This window comes from Lepisosteus oculatus, chromosome 7 (assembly GCF_040954835.1).
Source record: "Lepisosteus oculatus isolate fLepOcu1 chromosome 7, fLepOcu1.hap2, whole genome shotgun sequence".
In the NCBI taxonomy this organism is placed as follows: domain Eukaryota; kingdom Metazoa; phylum Chordata; class Actinopteri; order Semionotiformes; family Lepisosteidae; genus Lepisosteus; species Lepisosteus oculatus.
In genome coordinates, this window is record NC_090702.1 from 7,465,584 (window position 1) to 7,487,084 (window position 21,501).

Genomic DNA, 21,501 nt, shown 5'->3' on the forward strand with positions numbered 1-21,501 from the left:
ACCATCTAGAATAATTGCCTTTAATAAACTGTCTCCATGGGCTTCTGTGAGTGAATGACCTTGTGTGCCCATCCAGGGTCTCACTCCACCTTGCTCTCTGTGCCTGAAGGGTCAGGCCCCAGCTGGCTGCAACCTTCTAGGCATGAAGTGCTTACTGAGAATGGTTGATTGAATGGGAACATAATGGCTGGGTTTTTTTTTCAGGAATGGGCTTGTTCCTTTGTCTGAAGACAAAGGGTTATTGAACACTTAAGACAATGTTACAGCCCCTGCTTTCGTGCTATTTCATGTAAAAAAGCCCTAAAAGGGCTAGGGAGGAGCTACACGGGTGTAGAAGTGGAGATGGGGTGGTGAGAGAGTGATATCAGAAGGGAAGTCCTGGGTGTGAGATTCATATCCGTAGGTGAGCAGAACTCCAGACTGGGATCTAACCTTCCTCCCAGATGTCTGTAATAAACTCCATTTAGTGCTCATTGTCAGTGGTGTTCGCTGAGGTGTAATTACTGCCAAAGATGGAGCTACTGGACCAGAACTGACCACAGGTCTTGTGTCAGGGGGTACACATGGGACGAAACACTACTCAGTTGTAGCAACTGGGCCTCAACCCACCTGCACTGAAAAGCAAAAAATATGTGAGCCCCTTCTCCTTCCAGAAATAATAAAATGGGAGAGCCCACTCCCCATCCCAGACAAGCAAAGTGTACAAGAGGGGTTTCAGATTAACAGCTTGCCCATGCAAATGTAACATTGGGTCTGGTAGGACAGCCCTGATCTAACCCCAGTGTCTGCAGCCCTGGACCAAGAGAGCAACAGATCTCCAGGTTTTACAGGCAGACTAAATGTGAACTTGTTAACGTTAACTTCTCCCTATTAAACAACTGATTCATGCATTTAAGTATTTCAGAGGTCAGCTGAGATAAAAGACAAAAGAATTTGTCAGACATCAATAATGAGAAAAATCAATTATTCAATGATAATGCAACAATTTAAAAATATTCTTGACTGATTTCGATTTCAAAAGTACATTGACTTAAATATTTTCCAGATATAAGTTAAAGTTTCTGTCTAGAAGGAGATGATTCTTTGTAAATAGTTCTCACATGAAAACGAAAATGAGCTTTCAAAACATCCATCCTTTTTCAATAACTGTTTAGTCAACTGTTTAGCCATGTTGAGTTGGAGTCTAACATGGCAGACAATGAGTTAAAAAGTCAGGATAATCTCTGGCCGGCAAGCACGTCCATCACAGGACACACACGATGGACAATTTGGAGACAGCGAAACTGCAGTAAGGAAACGGCAGCATGTAGCAAAAACTCATATGATCACAAGAAGAACATGCACACTCCGCACAGAAGTTACCTTTGCCCATAATGGAGTCCAGGACATAAGACCTGTGATGCAGAGAAGCTAGCCATAGGCCTGCTGCCCATACTAAATTGGAAATGAAAAAAAAACAACCAGAAGCTATGTTTAAATACAGGGTGTTTCTTATACATAGACGAAAATCAATTGAAATTATACACAAAGAAGTAAAGCTTTAATTCATGAAAGTACTCATTAATTAATTAGTCGTAGTAAAAATTAAACATTAATGAGTTTTTGTGGGTAAGAAATTGTTTTAGTTGCATTGTCATTAGTGACTGTTTCACTGGTACTGACTACCTGTAGCACACTGAAGCATACCTCTAGTCTTTCCTTCATTTCTTCTATCCATTTTCTAACTGCTTCATCCAGTTCAGGGCCATGGGGGAGCTGGAGTGTATCCTGGCAAACAACGGGTGCAAGGCAGGGTAGACCCTGAACGGGTCACCAGCCTATCGCAGGGCAGATATACAGACACAAAAACACATACACCAGAGCTATTTTTTCCTAGAGGCAAATGCATTAACCAGTATGTCTTTGGACTGTGGAAGGAAACACACCAAAACACAGGGAGAACATACAAACTCCACACAGACAGCACCCCAGAAATTGAACCCAGGGCCCCAGTGCTGTGAGGCAGCAATACTAATCACTGCTCCACTATGCCAACCTTCTTCCCTAAATTAATCACAAAGTTTTTGGATTAAGGGGAAAAAACTTTTCAGTCTAGATTAGGTGAGATAATTCAGGATCTGCTCTGGATTCATGATGATACCAGACTCCACGTAACCACATATTTGCTTAAAACCAATATAATCAGCACAGAAAGAAGAACTGACTTTATTACAGTTCAGGGTAACCAGGTGTCTTGTAAAGGTGTGTCCTAATTATCCAATTGGAAATGTATTAGCGGCCTTCCTTTAACCATAGAAGCAGACACAATTCTTCCATTTTTAAATTGAATTACTTCATTAACCTGACAACATTGTACCACCTCGTAGCTTTGCAGGTCACATCTCAGAAGCTAAGCACATCTGGGCCTGGTCAGGACTGGGATCAGAGACCTCTGAAGAAAATCAGGTTGGAACTGGAAGCGATGCTGGTCCAACAATAGGAGTCACTCTTTCCTTTGAAACACAATTTCCAAACCAGTGCCTCAGTACAGGGACCAAGGAGAATGTGGTTTTACGAGGTGCGGTCCTTCAGATGAGGAATTAAACCAAGGTCCTGACTACATGACCATCCCAGTGTTACCGCTTGGAATAGAAAGGGTGTTAACTCCAATGTGTCCAGGTTAGAATCCAGCATTATCTTGAACAACCTGCCCTTGCTAAAGGCTGCAGCGCTTCAAATCATTCTTGGAGGAAATGGCTCTCCTCATATATATAAAGCACTATGGGAACCTCAGGGGTGAAAGGTCCTATGTAACTTGTAAAAGGGATACGCATACAACCATTATTATTGTTACGAGTTAGGTTTCTTGTTCTATTACAAAAGGATAACAAATGGGTGTTGCATTGCATGTTTTAGATTTTAAAAAGTTCCTGGATTTTTTTTTCGTGCCAGTGTGCAAGGATATTTTTTTACCTGCCATATTCAGCGTCAAACGTCAGTACACGGAAAATGGCGCTTCGGATACACCGAACTTTAAGAATGACGAGAAAAAAACTAATTCTCTCGACCGTTTCCCCTCTACTTTTCCTACTTCGAAGCGTCCCGCTGCAAAGCTGTAGTAAAGGATCCCCTCCAACGCCTGCCGATAATTGTTCCTAAACCAATTCACTGCTCGCTCGAAGTTCGGATGTTAATGTCAACCGGATTAAACGAGCCTTGCCTCGCTTTGAATAAACTGGTAAAGAAGAAACGTGCCGTTGCCTTTTTAAGGCTGCCCCCAAGTTGTCATTAGAGTACTTATGTGCGGTGAAAGTGCGCAGGCTCCCGAGGGCTGGCCCAGGTACTGGGAGTATCTCTGTCCCGTTCAACTCTTCTCGGAGAAGCAGGAGACAGATTTATCCCAACTCATTCAAACTAGAAGCCTGGTTGGCGATTCACCAGGATCCTCACCGTACACGACATTTGACTGAATAGGGAGACCCGTTTGAGTGTTTAAAAAACCGAGCTTTTGTTCGATGCCTGTTCTCTAGCTGAGGAGCAAAGGACACTTTGGCAAACATAATCTGAAAACTTGTTTCAAAACTTTCGCGGTACGGTGCTAGACACACACACACGCGCGCGCTGTGAATGAATTAAAGCTGAAGGCATCAATTCAGAAGTTCATTACAGCTACTCTCGGTATCTTTATTTTGTTTATTTTTGGGGCGTTTGGCTATTCGCTTAATGCCTGTTTTATTGACATTTGCTCTTGGTTATCTCCCGCAAGATTTCTGAATATACTGTAGAATCATTTCAACACCTTGGTCGATTCTCAAACACTGGAGGTTTTCAGCGCTTGGAGAAAGTGCGGTTTGACACCTGTTGCGTTCTGAATATGTGATTGCAGAGTGTCCTGGAAGTACAATTAAAGGGAACCAAACGAGTTGAATGCATGGGAACCTCGGGATGGACAGTCAAAACGTTTTAAAGAGCTTATTCCAGAATTAGTACCTAAATGAAAAACGGCGAGAAACGGCGTGCAAAAACAAAAGTGGTTAAGAGTGGATTTTTTGTGCTCAAGAAGAGACTCCTTACTTGTTTAAAGGACTATTCTTTTGCAGGAAACTTTAAACAGGTTCAACTTGTGTACTTAGCTCCGGATTACAAACCATTATTTTTGGTCAGTCCATCGTGATTATATACCATTTTACTTTTCTTACCAAAATAAGGGTTCTTTGAGAACAGATTTCATAACTGAACTTCGTCTCTGGACCAGAAAACGGAATTGACAATTCTGCTGACAATTCTGCAGCTGTACATCAGCGCTTAACATGCAGGTACGTTTTGTTAACTTTCGTTAATACCTTAGTTTTTCTGTTACTTAGTTGTTCGTTAATGCAACAGTGTATGTAATACATTGTAACTGTGTCTAAGTGCAATTACACAGTACCCGTGCTGCACAAACTAGAGAATTGAACTTAATTGAAAATCTTTGACTTCGGTTAAGAAATGACAGGCATGCTAGCTTCATAATCGCGGAATCTATATTATTTCAAAATCATGCGCATTTTAAATGTATACACTTAACGTCTTAACAGATTTGAAAGATCCCTGTCTCATTCTGATGGGACGAAATGAGCTTTAAGTTTGAATGTTATTCGGTACCTCCACAGTCCGTGGACTTAACTTGTATCGACACCGGTACATTTTTCACTGTGAATTACAGTGAAATTCAATTCTTCACCAAGATGTTTCAGATATACTTTAGTAAGTACCAGGCTACGTTTACCTATGAATCGCTAAAACCCATATGATGTCTGAGCTGTTCCCTTGAACAAAAACAAAACTCGATACAGCTAAAAAGGACAAAATACTACTACTGCTACAACCATAGGACGTTAAAGTTTTAACAGCAGAAGTCAGTCTGTGGCCGAAGTAAATTTAGATTTATTTATAAATGATCATTGTCTTTCTTGCCTACTTCTAAAATCTTCCGCAGAAGTGTTTTTCTTTTCTCGGTTGTCGCTTTAGCATGAGTTCAACATTCTTAACCCATGGGGTATAACTTCAAGGGTTGACAGGGGCCATACAGGTATCGGATGATTTTTTTCGGGGGATAGATGTAGTTAAGGAAAACCCTTATTTTATGCTTGCGGAAATCAAGTTTCAATTTTTCAGTCTTTGATTCACATTTATGTTGTATAGTGTTAAATTTAAGCAATTTAACAAAATCCGTTTGCACCTTACAAAAAGTACTGTACAACAACAGCAACTCCTGTTGTATAATAGGTTAGGACACCTTGTGTTGTTCTTGACGAATAGCCTGGATTTTCCATTAAAAACTTGATTCACACGTGACTCTGTAATAACTAAACAAACTCGCTTAAAATGCTTCAGTATTTTGGGTTGCAGGAGGTTTGTATTAACGTCCTGTTTATTTGGTAATTTTATCACCAGAAATTCACTAAAGGTTTACTAAAAGTAGATGATACGAAAGCAAGTGGTTAATTAAGAAGACAAGTACTTTAATCACCAATTGCCTTTTACTTTGTAAGGAAATTGATTATTAATATCATTGACTGTCAAGCGTTAGCAGAACATTTTGGATGTCTTAGTTGAGATTGCTAACTGCATCTACTACATACTGCTGCTAATGATGATAACAATTAAGATATAATTTTTTCCTTTGTCATTAGTGGTGTATTTTAAGATTTAAGATTTAACTGGAGCCATTTGGCGACATATGACATGAAGGTAGAAATATGCAACGTATTAACCAACCAATTAATTAATTGCAGAGACAATTTGTAAAGATAGACTGTATAAACTATGAATAAAACCTCTAGACACATTCTAGACATACATACAGTATGTCTTGCGTTTCAAGTTTTAATTGAAATGTCTCTTCCAAAAACTATGCTTAGTCAGTCATTCCAGGAAGGAATTTCTCCAGTTCTCCATTGAAAGGGCTCTGAATTTAACTGTATAGAGGAAAGGAAAGAGAATTTTGTGCAGTAATCCGAGTTCAGATGCAGCCGGGGCCCGTTTCGACACTACGTTTGCAATTTACTGTTACGGGGTGGGAGAACGCGGATTAAAGTTGGCAATTTTTGTTTGACTGAACCAGTTTCATTCCCCTTCATTCTGTTTCACCAAATTCCTCGAATATTTAATCCGGTTTGGTCTCCGACTTTAGTTCTAAGCTATTAAGACTTGTTAGTAGATCTCCGCGTACGTATTCTTCGTTTTTTTTAATTAGATTATCGATATTAGATTATAGTTCTCGTTAAACTATTGTTGTGTTGAACGGTCTTTCAGGATCTGATGACAAAATCCAACAGCTCACCCAGCAGGCTGCTTAACCTGTTAATTATATAATCGTCGCCATTGCCATCACAATTATTTTAAGTACAGACTTGAATCGCGACACAATACTGAAATAATTGAGTGAATAATTATTGCAAACGTAGGCGAAGTTTAATTTGATGACTGTATATAAATACACCTTCAAACTAATGAAAGCCATCACTTACTTTCAGTGCAGTACACTGTCTAAATCAAAATCTAAATCAGCGTCTCAACTGTCACAGCTAAACGCCAAACTGTACTGTGCAGACTTAACTAAATTTCACAAGGACATGGTTTTCTGAATGCGACTTTTTTTAGACTGCAGTCTTTTTCAGGGTTGTTTGATTTGCCAATACATGTGCGTCAGGATGACCATAATTCCCATAGCGCATAGGTTTTCACTTAGCAAATGTATCATTTAGATGAACGTTAACATTGTGTATTTAACATGGTGGAATAGTAGTACAGTTTTTTCCCCCGAGTCTGATATGTTCGGACTAACACAAATGAAATGACCGAAATCTTAAAGTAGCCGACTGTATGTGTTGAAATGAATTACGCTACATTGTAATAAATAAAAATCCTTTTTAGTTAATTTGACGCAGTGGTAACTATAATGTTTATCATATTCATTTTGTCTTATTACAGGCCTGGGTTTCCAAGTTAGTGAAGAGTTTACCCATGACCACTAAGGCAGTTGGGTCCAATCATTAAAATGAGAAGAAAGTGATTCTTGCAAACACGTCGAAATTCAAACTAGAACATACAGTAGTTATCACCCCTGCGCCTCAGTTTAACTGTAAAACTTAAAAGCTTTCAAAGAGCATCAATGTCCCTCAACATCTTTATACTTTCTGTTCAGTAGCACGCCTTGGTAAACTGCTCTGTGCATTAAAGGCAGTTTCCCTTGAATTGTTTTCTTCACTATCTGACATTCTGCAAAATGAAATGTGTTTCAATTTACTATAATTTTATGATTTTGAAGACCTTAAATAAGTCACCTGTGACTAGAACAGCCTACGCTGAAATACATTTTTCAACATTTCCTTATGACTCTAGCCTTCCAACCAGGAATAAGTCCAGGTGCAAGTCATTTTCTCCATTGTTTTTATGTTATGATGCCTAGAATTGAAACATGTATTACAAATGAGTTCTGATAGGGGCAGGCATTATGCACTCTTAGGTACATTCTTGAGCTATTTGTGTGGTTTACTAATTGCTTCAACAAAATTGCCTTGAAGATGACTGTGATGAAGCCACTACACCGTACAAATGTATTCCCTGCTAAGGCAACAGTAAGGATTTAGAGGGAACAGTTGTTGTGGTCAGATTATTAATTTTAGAATTTACACTTTCTGATGTTTGGCTTTGTTATACTCTTGGTGCCTGTTTGAACTAAGACAGTTATGCATGTTCTAAAAATGGTATCATTACAAGTACAAGAAAATATTTCCTCAAATTACAAAAAAGCCTCCTCCATTTAAAGATGGTGTGATATTAGATGGGCCGAACTACGAATGTTTGTTCTTTATTGAAGTTTAGTAACAGGTTAGTAAATTTTCCCAGTTAACTCTTGCACTTTGGTATAAGTTTTGTTCTGGCTTAGTTTTACTTCCAAGCAGTCACACTCTACACTTTCATATATGATAACATAACACTGATAAAAGACTGGTTTGGCCTCTTTAAAACTCTTTCAGGACTCGTCTGTAAGGTTAATAATGCATATGCAGACTTAACTTTGAAGAGCCCGGATTTGTTGTCCATGTCACATATGGTTGATCAGTATGTAAGTGCTATTCTAACTGGTGTACGAGTGCTTTCAAGAGTTGTTATCCCAATACATAAGGACATACCAGACACCATTGCTAGGCAGTTACAGCACTTATAGTCCATGTTCCGTATAAACCAATAACCAGGCTTCCATTTTCTAAATCGCCTCCAACTACATTAATGCCCTCTATTTTTCAGGCAAAGTGTAATGAGTGCCAAAAATAAAAATCAATTATCATGATTACGTCACATTGTCAGAAAAGCAAATCATTTTCTGACCCTTTTCAGATTCTCCGGGATTCTGTGTTTTGGGGTCCACTGAATATTTGACGTTATGGGTTGAAGAGAAATTGCCCCAGCTGTTTACTTTTCATATTGGCACCACCAATCTGCAAACCAAACTCCTTTTTTTATTTGACATCAAAAGCCATTCGCTGTCAAGCGTCATGCTTTCTTGAATATAAATCTTAAATAAATGACCATTGGATTTGATTATATCACTGGCTCTTGTTGATGAAGCCCATCTTTGTAGAATGAAGTTTGAAATTAAATAGTTCTATACAGAGGCAAGAGGCATGGTAATGTTAGGGAAACATTGTTGGTGTATTTTATTTATTAGTACATAATACACATTTAATAGTTTGGGAAGGGGGATACTTGAATATTTCTTCAGCTTGGGTATCATGTGGATTGTTCACCTCTGGTTCTAAAGAGAAGAAGGAGACTGAATGGGCTCCACTATTGTCATGCATGCTTTCTAACTGGGAGTAATGGAAAAAATTTATGGTGCTTTTTATTAAAGCTATTGAAACATTACTGCATTGTTTTCAGGTGTTAAACTGCAAGATATTTCAAAGTATAATGGTTTTATAAGGAACTTTAAATCGTTGATGTCCAGGAACAGGACATTATGACAAATGTTACTTAAAAAGTGTCAGTTTTCCACTATCCAGCAATCTAGGGTTTAGGTAATCCTTGAGACTTCACCTGGAATGAAAATCTGTGGACAATAGTCTCACTAGTACCAGGACAGGAAAGCCTTGATTTAGAATTAAGGGTCATCAAGTGCAAGTGGTTTCTTTCAGGAACATGAGATGCTAAAAAGTAATTGAATCGATTGGCTGAGATGTCATTTTGTCTCTCACTGTACATTTACCATGAATTGGTACATGAATTACCATGGTGTTTGGTACATATAGACACATCTTATACCATGATGTGTCTATATGCAATGGACAAGGAGTTCCACACCCACAGAGTTGCAACTCTATAGGTTTTACAGGAAGTTTCTTTTCAAATTGTGTGCAAGTGTAGTTTTGCTTTGGATAAAAAAGTGTCCAAAAATTTCACGAGCACAGGCATTGTCCATTCTTGACCTGTACAAAATGAAGCCTTGTAGATCAATTAGTAAAAGTCATTCATGAGGTATTGAGAAAATGCATGTTACATTTTATTGGGCATTGCACTTATATCATGGTATAAACTGGAGCTTTCCTAACACGTTCATGTAGGAATTGTTAGAGAGCTTACCAAATGTATGTATTAACGTGCTACGTATAGTTTATTCTGGTTCTGTTTTGTTCTTATGGTCTCAATGTTTATAAAACATCCGTAAATGACACATTATTATAAAGTAGCTGTTGGAAATTCCTCACTCCTCTAAGATGTTTTTTTAAGGGTTTTGCCAATTTCCCAGTCTCACTGTACCAATGAAAGGCAGAGAAAAAGAAGCCTGAAAGTAGACTAATGTTCTTGGATCAAGCCACCCTTAACAGAGTCTACAGTATATATTTAGACATATTTTAGTAAGACCATACAAAGTAAATTACCTCACTATGTAAGTGTTTGTATGATGATCCTGGCATCCACACAATTAGGTGATAACCTACAAATATAATACACAAGCTTGTGATGTTAAAAGATCATTCTGATATTTTTTTTATCTTGGTCTGTGAATTCCACATTATATTATATAATATATCCATTTTCCTCAAACGTCTTTTCTTAGCTGTGCATCCTGTTGTAATATGTGTAGTTGTGTAATGCCCTGCAGCTCAACAGTTCTTACAGTAGCATTCAATGTTAATGGTGATGTTTCATCCCTTATAACTGCATATGTACACTTATTGTTTTGTAGGTATGTTTTGTTTTTGGCTAGGTCTCACTTTGATTTCCTTGTAAAACAATATTTGTAAAGATCAGGCTATAGCTAGTGAGCAGCACTACTAGAAGTTTCCAGCGTTTCAAACTCTGAAGGTCTCGGCTTTAGCTGACCAGTCTCCATCAGAGCTTGAAAGTCCTGTCAAGGGTTGTGGTGTCTGTTGTGTGAATGAGGCTCAGGAAACTACAGCAGGTTTCCCTGTGAAGGATTGTTTAGATATCCTTTATATAACTCCATGATAATCTTAAAATTACTGCAATTATAACACTAATGACTGTACTCAAAAGCACTGATGACCTCGCATCTGTGAAAAGTCGTTTAAAAAGCTTGTTTTGTTAACAGTTTGTCTTTGAGATTCTGACATAATGCGTAGACAGCAGGTAACTAAAAGTTACGTTTTTGATAACTGAAAGGAAAGAAAGTAAAGTCTTCCGGTTGCTGGAAGAGTGAGCTTGCTGGGAATGAGAATTTTAACTTCTGTTATCTGGCTATATAGAGCGAGCTGTGTCAGGAAAATGGGCAGAGAAAGAAAAAACCTCTCCCTTTCATGCTGCTGTATGGAGCCTTAACTTCAGCTGAAATAAAGGCCTGATCACTTCTCCTCTGTAGCCTGGACTCTGATTCTTTCTCTGGTCTCCTGAAGATGGGTTGCCCTCACCCATCTACCTTCACCTGGATAAGCTTTAATGGACAGGTCCAAACTGTGGAGCGGAGCGGTGGCTCTGTGGCTAAGGATCTGCACCTGTGGCTGGAAGGTTGCCAGTTCAAATCCCACAGCTGGCAGAATCCTACTCCGTTGGCCCTCTGAGCAAGGCCCTTAACCCCAGCTGCTCCAGGGGTGCTGTACAATGGCTGACCCTGTGCTCTGACCCCAGGCTCTCTCCCTGTCTGTGTCTCATGGAGAGCAATACTGAGGTATGTGAAAAGATGAATTCCTAATGTAAGAAATTGTATCTGGCTAATAAAGTGATGTTATGTTAAACTTGAGAGTTCCAACCATCAGTGTAAGTCAGACCTTCGTGTCTTTAAAAAGAAAAAGACCAAATAACCTAATATTGTAGTTCATGTAAGTTTAGAATGAGAGCGAAATCCGTGACAAAATAAATCTGTATCCTTGTACATTTAAGTCCAGCATGACTGATCTTCCACTCCCAAAATCCAGATGTATTATTTTTGTGACCTTCTCCAATTTGGAAAAACTCCAGTGTGGCCCAATTTGGAAGTAAAAGAAAACCCTTTTCAAGCGCGGGGAGTTTGGTTTTTGGCCCCAAAGCAAACTTTTAAAAGTTTTACAATTCCTTTCAGAAAGCAGGTGATAATCTATGCCAAGGAGCAAAGGGCTTTGAAATTGCTTCTTCGTGTCTTGTGAGGAGAAACTGGCCAAGCAGAAACCCCAAAGAAGACAATTGTTGTTCCTCTTAGAAACTCTACTTTATACACATCCAGAAATAGCCCCACATAAAACCTGTCTCCCCACTGGAGTCTTAGGGGGAAAGCAGGATAGCATACTGAGGAGAGAGGGCTATATTCATAAGATATTAAGATGACACCTGTTTTTCCTAATAAGAATACAACACAATTAAGTTGTAAAGGGTCCGTAAATCTTTCAGAATGCAAGTTTAAAGTTCCCAAAGGGGAGCATAAATGTCTGTTTTGTAATTTTTTAACATGAGGAATTTGCTTTTCTCCCTCCCCAAGAAAAAGAGCAATAAACTTCACGTAGTGGAAAGTGCTTTTAGGATTATGGCCCAGAGCATCCCCAGCCAAATTGTCTAGCGCAAGTTCTGGGTTTCGCCGTGTAAATAATGACAACATGCATCGAAATGTCATTTGTAAATCATATGTTAAAATCCAAATCAGGACTTTTGCCCAAGCCCCAGCTGGGTTGGCTATATCGCATTTGTGATTAGAAATTCTCACCCTAGGTTGCCTCTCTGAAAGACTACAGCAGACAGGTTTCCTGCTAGAGAACAGATATAACTGAGCCCCTTTCTAAACAGGGCCAAGGTTAAAAAGTTCTACAGCTAAGGTTTAGGTTAGGCTTCACATGGTTATATCTTATTGGCTTCTCCTAAAATCAGGGAAGCATTGATTCCACTGCATCGACTGATTCAATTTACAACAGTGTCTTAACCTCTTCTTTTTAACAATGGGAGGAGTCTGCAACAGGAAAGTTATCTGGTTTGGTTCTCTGGGCCAGTAGTGTTTCTCTTTTTGTACAAAGATAAAAGATGGAAGTTGCTTCTGTAACGTGCTGTAATAATGTATGCCATGAAAATTCTCTGTGGTCCTCTCTTGTTCTGGCAAGGTTGAAGTCTGGCCTTCAAAAAGTAGCACTTCAGCACTTGCAGTAGGTTAGAAATCAAAGCTGTTTGATGTTAACTTAGGCAGGTATTAGCGTGCAGCAGTGTTTGGCATCAACAGGCTTTTTCGAGCTTTTTGAAGTCACTGGGTTTTGCACCCTTGTACTGTCCTCCCCTATGCTGCAGTATAGGCGATGTCAATGATGTCATGACTCTTATCCATATGACACAAACTAAATAAAAAAAAACACTGAATGTGATGTCATACTGCTAGTTTAAGGCAGCATTCTGAGTTCTGTCTATTTTTGGTGTTTCATAAGCCTGTAATTAATTACTTCATCTGCAGATGTTCAGTCGAAGCTGTTTAAATCTGAATTCCCTTCTTCACACTACAAAGAAAATCTGCTTGCATGTAATGTTGGTGCAGAGCTGAAAACGAGTATAGTCTGCTGGAATAACAGTGGTGATTGTGAATTGGGGTATAAAAGAGTAGTAATTCCTGGTTATAATGTGCTTCTAAAACTGTCAAATTAAAAGTGATATTTTTGTATATTAGCATTTTGCTGAAAAATGTCCCCATTATGCTTCGATGGAGATATTGGGATGTAGGACATGAGACTGTTCTTAACAAACTCGGTTTGCTGATACCTCTCCTTTACGACCCCTTTACGAGAATTCCTTTACTGGAGAGGAAGTGTTGCTCTTTAGCAGATGGCCGGACGAGGAATACTCCGGCTCAGGGTTTAAAGGGGATTTTCAAACACTGATCCTTTTGTGTTTTTAATGCTGCCCTTTCCATCTCCATTCTATAGTGTGAGGCTGTTAAAAGTGTCCCATAGTACTTTCCCCATCCCCAGACGCCTCCCTGAGCAGTGCCTGAATATCATTATTAAACTGGGGGTGAACACAGAAGAACGGCACTCACAAAAGGCAGACAATGAGCTTTACAGCCAAAGCAGTCCATTGACCGGCCGAGCTATACATTTAAGTGGTTGTCGTGTTCCTTTACTTTAACGCCAAGGCTGAGGACCACACATTCTCTGACAGTTTTCTAAACACAAGTAGTCCTCATTGCCTGCTCTAACCCATTCTTCCCCGATGACTATAGAGGACACTGCTTTGGTTCTACGCGGTTGCTTACATCTAATTATGTCGCACAGTTTTTTTCTAGGACTGGCAGTTTAAAAGCAGTACAAATTCTCCTGCACAAATACCCCTGGTTCAATGTTTTCTGGGAAGGGTGCTCTTAAAGGGGTAACGCATTTCACTTTGAAACGTCCACCTACGCCTATAGTTGTGGTCTGGCCTTTAACACCATTCAAACCGTGTTCTAGCGATTTTAGCTTCCTCAAGGCCCTCAATACCTTTGAGAACACAGTATGACTAAAAACGTGTATCGAGGCAGCGCCAGAGTGTGAATTTTGTATCTTTGCATATTCTGGGCAATTTGACTTTATTGCAGATGCAAAATATCAAGCTTTTATGTTTATACATCCTGAAAGGTCCACTTGCCACTCCACTTTTACAACAATACCCTGCTTGTGCTGTGTACTGTGCTAGAGTAAACACAGCTGTAAACCATAGATCCCGAAATGTGTTAATGAGTCAGATTATGTGAAAGGCAGTTTGTGAAGTCACTGAGGAGTGTGAATTGCCCAGTCGTTGATTGCAATCTGTTAAACGGGGCTGGGTTTCAAAGTGCCGTTTTGAGCCACATTGGCAAAGGCTTGCTTTGGTTTATTTCTGGACATTGGTGGATGCTGACGGAAATGACCTAGATTTTGTTATACCAGACCGCATTCATAGGCATTTTAATTTTTGTACTTGTTGCTGTACAGTACATAGGTAGTGCGACACACAGTATAGTTACAATATTCACTTCATAATACCATCTCTGCCCCCTATGTTACACGTAGATCTTACAGAACATTCATCCTTATCTAGCAATGTACACAGATCTGACTACGATCTGTTCAGTGTACTTTTAGTCTGGTGTGAGCTATACTTTAGCTGTTATTTCAAATAGGTAGATTGTGCAGTAATCGTTTGATTTTAGAAAAAGTTCTAGACACAAAGCCAGCGGTGTATTTTTTAAGATGATGACCACAGTATCTGTATGCAGCAGTACTCAGCACAAAATACTGCCTTTGGTCCAGTATTTTTTAAGTATTTATACTTTTTTTGTTTGTGCACCAGCTGTGCGATTTCTGTTGGTTGCGTTTGTTGCGGCATAACAAGCTTGTTCCTTTAGGCATTGGAATATAGAGTATGTTAAAATTCTCTTGAGGTTGCCCTTCAAGTGGTAATTGTAGAAAAAAATGTTTACTCATGATTTCCTTTGTATTGTATTTTTTGTCTGTTTTTCTCTTCTTTCCTGATCCTGTTTTTGGACGGTCTGTGTATGGATTGTGTACTTTTCGTTAAGAATTTCTAAAGCATTTATAAACATGATTTCTGCACTGACCAAAACCGTCTGACATTTTGTATAGAAACTCAAAAGTTTCCAAATGAGCAGTTCTTACTGCTCGTTATTCACCGAATGGGTACATTTTGTCTCTGGGCGTGCTGAAATGTGGACTGAGAATGCTGCGCAGTTCAAATGTCAAGATAAAACCATTTGTTGAGCCCTTCAAGCAAAACACCTGCTTTGTAGATTGATGCAGGTTCAAGGGGGCAAATCCATTTTCGTTTAGAAATTAATCCTGGTTTTGGATTTTATTTAAATATTTTTAGTAAGATTTCTGTCAACGTTTCTCTCTGGGGATCATCTGTGGTTCTTTAAAGCTGTGCTCTAAATGGGCTTAGCTGGTATCCTGACCTGCTTAAATCGGGGGGGGAAAAAGTTCTTTGGCCCACTTTACAAGCCAAAAAATCACTTTACAAGGATCTGAGTCACTCAGCTAGGTATGCTTGTTCTTATTACTTGTGATCCTGTAGTTCTGTCTAAGACTTAAATGGCAAATAGCTTTATCATTCACTAGAGTCTCAATGTGCCTCAATAATATGGAATAAAGAAGTTGGGGTGAGATGCCCGTGTTGAGAAGCTTATGGTAAGTGTGGTGCCCGCCCTCTCTGCCTGTCCCTCCACTGGCTGGCTGGACCTAATCCCTTGGTAATGAAGCCAAAGCCTAAAGCCCTCATCCAGAGCACATTTTCCGGCTGATTAGCTCCCTTTTGTCTGGTCATTTAAAGAAACATGCCGATTCCGACACAACTGAAGAGCGGAGTCACAGTGCTACAAATTTTCGAGCCTGAGGTATTTTTTTTTTCATCTGCCCTTTCCCTTCTGCCCTGATCAGACGATGGATTTTAAACAGCGACTATTACAGGGGATTAGAGGCATAAAACTCCGCTGAGTGTTTAAGAGGCTGGCAATCAAAAAAAAAAATTCCCTTTATCACTCAAAGGAGTGTAGGCCGTCAAGAGGTTGCCTGGCCCTAGATAACCTAACCACGCTGGGCCCACGTGTCTCCATATCACAGATGATACTTGGACTAATCATAGACATATTGATGCCTGGGTCTGGAAATAATGCCTGTTTATTCCGGGCCCTCACACAGAAGTGGTGGAATATAAGTGCGTTATTGCTTTGTGGTGTTTCTCTTTGCCTTGTATGAGTTTTCACAGAGGGGGAACAATATCAGGACTCGTAGCTTAACTCGATTGCAGCCAGATCCTGGCACAGATTCCGCAAGAAATAAGTTGACTGGGACCATACTATAGGAGTAGGTCAGTGAAAGCTCCTTCATGCTCTTTGGTGTTGACTCCCACTGACTGGCATATTTTCAGCCCAGTGCTGCTGTCAAAACATTGTCTGAGTTAAACACACTAAGCTTGCTGCAACGTTGACAACCTGTTGCCATCAAATACTTGCTCAGTAGTGATGCTGGACCCATATGTGCTGCCTATGCCAGGTTGAAATTAAAAGGGAACAAAGAGGCCATCTATAGAAATGCCTTGGGTTTTGATGATGGGGGTGAGAATGCTCAATTTTGTTCGGTTCCTCGGCCACCATTTAGGATGCCACCTGGCTACAGCAATGCTACAGCAATCAGAAGGTTCTGACTACATGTTCTGCGGTTGTTTACGAATTGTAAATCATAATTTCTCTTTTGGCCAAGCCAAACATCTGCAGAATGGTTCTTTTAGCCTTATTAGTGTTGTCTCAAGGGCTCATGCTTATTTAAATGTACACTGAATTATTATTCAGCACTGCGAAGGTGGGTTATGTTCCTAAAGCTGGAATGCAGGCTGTCTTTGAAGAAATCCCAGCACGTTAATACCATGCGTCAAATAAGCATCTCTCTTTGAGCTGAACCCACGCTTTAATGAAACGGGTTGACACCATTTCAGAGAGGTTAAGAAAGGTTTCAAAATCTCTCTTTGAGACATCCCAAAAAAATAGCTGCAGAAAAGGAGACTTGGGCCCAGATTATATTACAATTTAATCCGCATGCCAATCACAAATTGTAAACCCAGTTCTTAATAATGAGTTGCCATGGGCTAGAGGCAAGAGGCCCCTGTTTTCACTCCAGAACAGGGTTTATAATTTACATTTGGCAGGTGAGTTGACATTTTGATGTAATCCAGGTCTAGGTCACGTTTTGGTGAGTCCTTATTTGTAGATAAGAAGTGAGGAAAAAAAAAGAAGAGTGTAGCACAGCTGAGTCATTCAGCGTCACAGGAAACGGGTAATCGTAAGCAGATTCATTTACAAAAAAACTTGCACAGCTCAAACTGCATCCTCCTTTGCCTCAAGGTTATTGGCAGTCGGACCCTTGGGAAGAGGCCTGAATGGCAAAGGAGGACTTTGGGAAGGACGAGGTGGGGGGGGTTGTGTGTGGTAAAAGGTTTAAATTGCATTGCAAACTCTCAAGCTTTGTCTGCTTTATAGACTAAATAAGCTTTGATACAAACTCAGTTTTCACCCAGGTTTTGTACACGATTCAGCCCAAAAGGGTCTTCAGCCTATCTGAATTCTGCTTAGTTTTGCCTAAAATCATTTGTGCAATCACAGGATTGCTGCCCTGTGTGTGTTATACATCTCTCTGGGGTTATCTGTGATTACAGTGTGATTTCCAACCTCACAGTCTCCTCCTTATGGATGCTACTGAGAGTGCCACCTACAGCAAAGCACAGGCAGGCACAGGGGCTGACAGCAGTGTGCAAATCCATTTCACTAGCGCCGGGGGGATCCCCTGCTGTAGGTTACATGCAGATTTGCCATGGTGAACATTTGTAAAATCAGTTGTGCTCCCACAGTTTGTTTGTATGCCGTTCTATTCGCTGAAGACATTAATACAGGGGCTTGGGGAGGGAAAAGAATCAGGATCTGTTTATGGCACCGGCACTGCTGCACTGCAAAGGTTGTCTGTGCGAAAAACATTTGTGAAATTGAATTTGTCATGTGTCTTTGTGACGGATTGCTGAACAGGCCCCAGTCCCTGTTGTGCAGTTCTGCCAGTGGGGAGATGTGAGAGAGGCACAGACAGCCTTTGAGAGCAGGCAGATGGACATGACGAGCACTATCTGGTAGGAAATGTTGCCCCTTACTGGTCAATGTTTAATATTGCAGCTTGTTTGCAGAGAAAGGAGGATTTAGGGCAAGCTCTTGGTGATAGATTGAGAAAAACAGCACATTCGAGTGCTGATGTGTAATTAGCGGTGTCAAGTCAAGTTGTTCACTTAATTGGGTTTCTCAGTACTTAATGTGTGGTGTTGATCTCCCTGGAACAAGCTGGACTATACACAAAACTCATAGGCTTTTACATTTCTTTTCACACACAGCTGAGATTAAAAACAAAAATAAGTTGGAGATGTTCATCATAACCCCCCAGCTCCCTCCCTCATCCTCATTCCTTTTTTTTTGGTGACTATACAATATGACCACCATTAATGTTAGTAAACCCCAGCCCAGGGAAGTGTGATTATATAGAATCTTTACATGTCTCTGAAAGCATCCTTCCCTTCAAATACTCCAACTGTCTGAGCTCCAATTCGAATATGTACCGCTGGTGTTTGAAAAAGTGGTTGTTTTTAAATGTCAGTGTTTAAAAGTCGTTTAGATTGGATTCTCTGTATGTTTTTCTGTAATAAGAATAATGTACAGCCATGACAAATAATATCCATGATAATGGTTATTGTTAACGATCTATATTTATATAATTATAATTATTTAAGACTTGTGACATCCATGTATATGGACAGGACAACAGACAGGTAATGGTCATCAGCTCTTGTGCAGTGCTGAGATCATCATCATCTTAAAGCACGTAAACTAATGTATAGACGTTCACTTCTTTCACTTTCCCTCTTTTTTGAAATGTGAATGAACACAACCACAACCAGTTCCAAGGATTCAGTCCCACAGTGTTCTCCCGGTAGTGGATCGTGCCCCAGTCCATAGCTGGTTTGCTGTGCTGGTGTCATTGATGCCTGCCCAGTACAAATCCTCTAGGTTATGAGGGGCTGTGGCCCATTTTTTTATGAGTTCTGTCCTCATACCTGAGCCTGACACCTTTTCCAAAAACAGTAGTACTTAATAATGAATTATATATTTCGTTATGCTTGGATTTAAGGTCAGGTCTTTCGCCATTGCCATGACAAACTGCGTCAGCCTCACACTGATCAATGGTCACTTTCTTCTCACTATCTCAGACCTCCACATTTACTGGCCAGATTTGTCTTTCCTTTTCTTCCTTTCTGCAACTCGCAACTGGCAGCCCACTGAAGCTCAGCAGGTGTGCGCCTGGTCAGTACCTGGATGGGAAACCTCCTGGAAAAAACTAAGGTTGCTGGAAGAGGTGTTAGTGGGGTCAGCAGGGGGCATTTACCCTGTGGTCCATGTGGGTCCTGATACCCCAGTATAGTGACTATACTGAAAACTGACTCTCTGTGGTCATTAAAAATCCCAGGGCATTTCTCGAAAAGAGTAGGGGTGTAACCCTGGTGTCCTGGCCAAATTTCCCATTGGCCCTTACCAATCATGGCCTCCTAATAATCCCCATCTATGAATTGGCTTCATTACTCTGCTCTCCTCTCCACTGATAGCTGATGTGTGGTGAGAGTACTGGCGCACTATGGCTGCCGTGGCATCATCCAGGTGGGGCTGCACATTGGTGGTGGTGGAGGGGAGTCCCCATTACCTGTAAAGCGCTTTGGGTGGAGTGTCCAGAAAAGTGCTATATAAGTGTAAGCAATGATTAATTATTATTATTTGAGGATATAGCAGCATGCAGAGGCTCAAATGTGTTTTTTGTTGCTGTTGGTGATGTTTTGTTTTTCTGGCAAACTAAATGATTAAAAAAAAGTCAAGTAAAACAGAGGGGTTTAAAAGGATTATGTCATTATGTAAAAAAAAAGGTAAACCCACCCCCTAGCTGCAAGTTCACTGCTTGAAGGTGGTCTTCCAACGATGTTACAAGGAAGCTTCTGACAAGCCAGCAGTCATCTCACAGTGTTGGGTTTATAACTTGCCTCTGGTAGGTAGGTTAGTTCCTCTGGGCCTAATCTCCACATTTTCACTGATGAGAAGATGAGGCCCTCTTTCAAAAAGAAATCCTTTTAATTTCAAGTAGTCTTTTGCCAGGAGCACTTTTACAGATTTTTCTCTTTCGAGTTCTTAACTTTTAACACGTCTCCTTTGGCTAATAGTTTAAGATGCGTGTAATCCTTGTGTTTGTGGGAGACCTTGATTTTGGTGACACCCGTGAGTGTATTTTATGGAGTTCAATTCCAAGGATATTATGTGCGATTTAGTGTACTTTTTGACTAAACCTGTAACAAATATCTAAGCTTTCAGTTGTTGCAGAGTTAAATACAGTTTGCTTTTTCATCACACTATTTACTGACATAATTTTTTTTGGGAGATGGGGGTATTCGTTTTTTGTAGGTACTGGAAAAATATATAAAGGTTTAGTGTTTTATAAAGGTTAAGTGTAAAACACCTGAGGCTGATGTGTAAATAATTCACTTTGGAGTCAATGAAAGTGTAAATATTAAGGCTGTTTGTGTTCATTTGCAACACAATAAGACTGTTTTTTAAAAAATAAATCTCACACTTTCCATTTCTTTCTTTGACTTTTTGATTTATAAGCTGTATTTTTAGTTTAGTGGATAGCCCTACATCTCCAGGACCTGCATTTGTGTTTATCTCAAGTTTATGACTGTATTTTCCAAAACCGAACTCAAGGAAAACACTTGAAGAAGAGACAGTTAGCAAACTGTAATGCCTAAACGTTAGATATTTAACCAGGTAGGATATGGTCTGCTCTCAGGATAATGTGGACTCTTGTACAGCTACAGACAGAGGGCGCCCTTTGACTGAGTTTGACCCTGTTTAAACTGAAAGATTCAGGCAAATCTTTCAGCTCAGATGGAGGGCAGACCGGAGCCCACCAGGGGTCTTGCTACAGGGCTATTGAACTCTCATGGGCTGAATTCTTCCCACCCCCACACACCCTCAAACGTCAGTATACTTTATGATGTAACGCTGATACTGTAAATTGGCTCCTGTCAGGAAGCCCTGCCTTGTGTTGAATAGGATTTACAGTTTTGTTAACAGTACATATCATATCAGGATTTCACACTCAGTTCCCTTGGTCCCAGAATGCTCAAATCAATTATAGTGACAGGGGGCTTGTAGCTGCAGTTTAACATCAGAAAAGAGCTGCCAGTGGAGTTGTGGAGAACAAAGGCCATGTGATGGTGCAGACACCTCTTTTGTCTTTAATCTCTTATTTATGTTGGTATTTAAAAACAAAATGTACCACACTAAAAAAAAAATGGACTATGTCTTTAAAACATGTTCTCTTTTGCACGCTCTTGGCCCTGTAGCTGTGCTGAATCGCAGGGTCTTCTTTCTCCTGGTTTGCTAAGAAAATTGCTTTATAGTATAGATGGATTCTTGGCAGCTAAACCAAACTGAGCTTTAACAATAACTGCAGCCTGAGCTTGCTGCAC

At 40.0% G+C, this 21,501-nt stretch overlaps 1 protein-coding gene across 2 annotated transcripts in view; it reads left to right on the forward strand.

Annotated features, from left to right (window-relative positions):
- Window positions 1–3,989: 3,989 nt before the first annotated feature.
- Window positions 3,990–21,501, forward strand: part of wnt5b (wingless-type MMTV integration site family, member 5b) — a 102,224-nt gene continuing 84,712 nt past the window's right edge. For both annotated transcript variants that reach the window (XM_015353039.2, XM_006633671.3), the window contains exon 1: window positions 3,990–4,295. In XM_015353039.2, coding sequence (XP_015208525.1) covers window positions 4,290–4,295 — 6 coding nt within the window. In that variant the 5' untranslated portion in view covers window positions 3,990–4,289. The remainder of the gene's footprint in view (window positions 4,296–21,501) is intronic.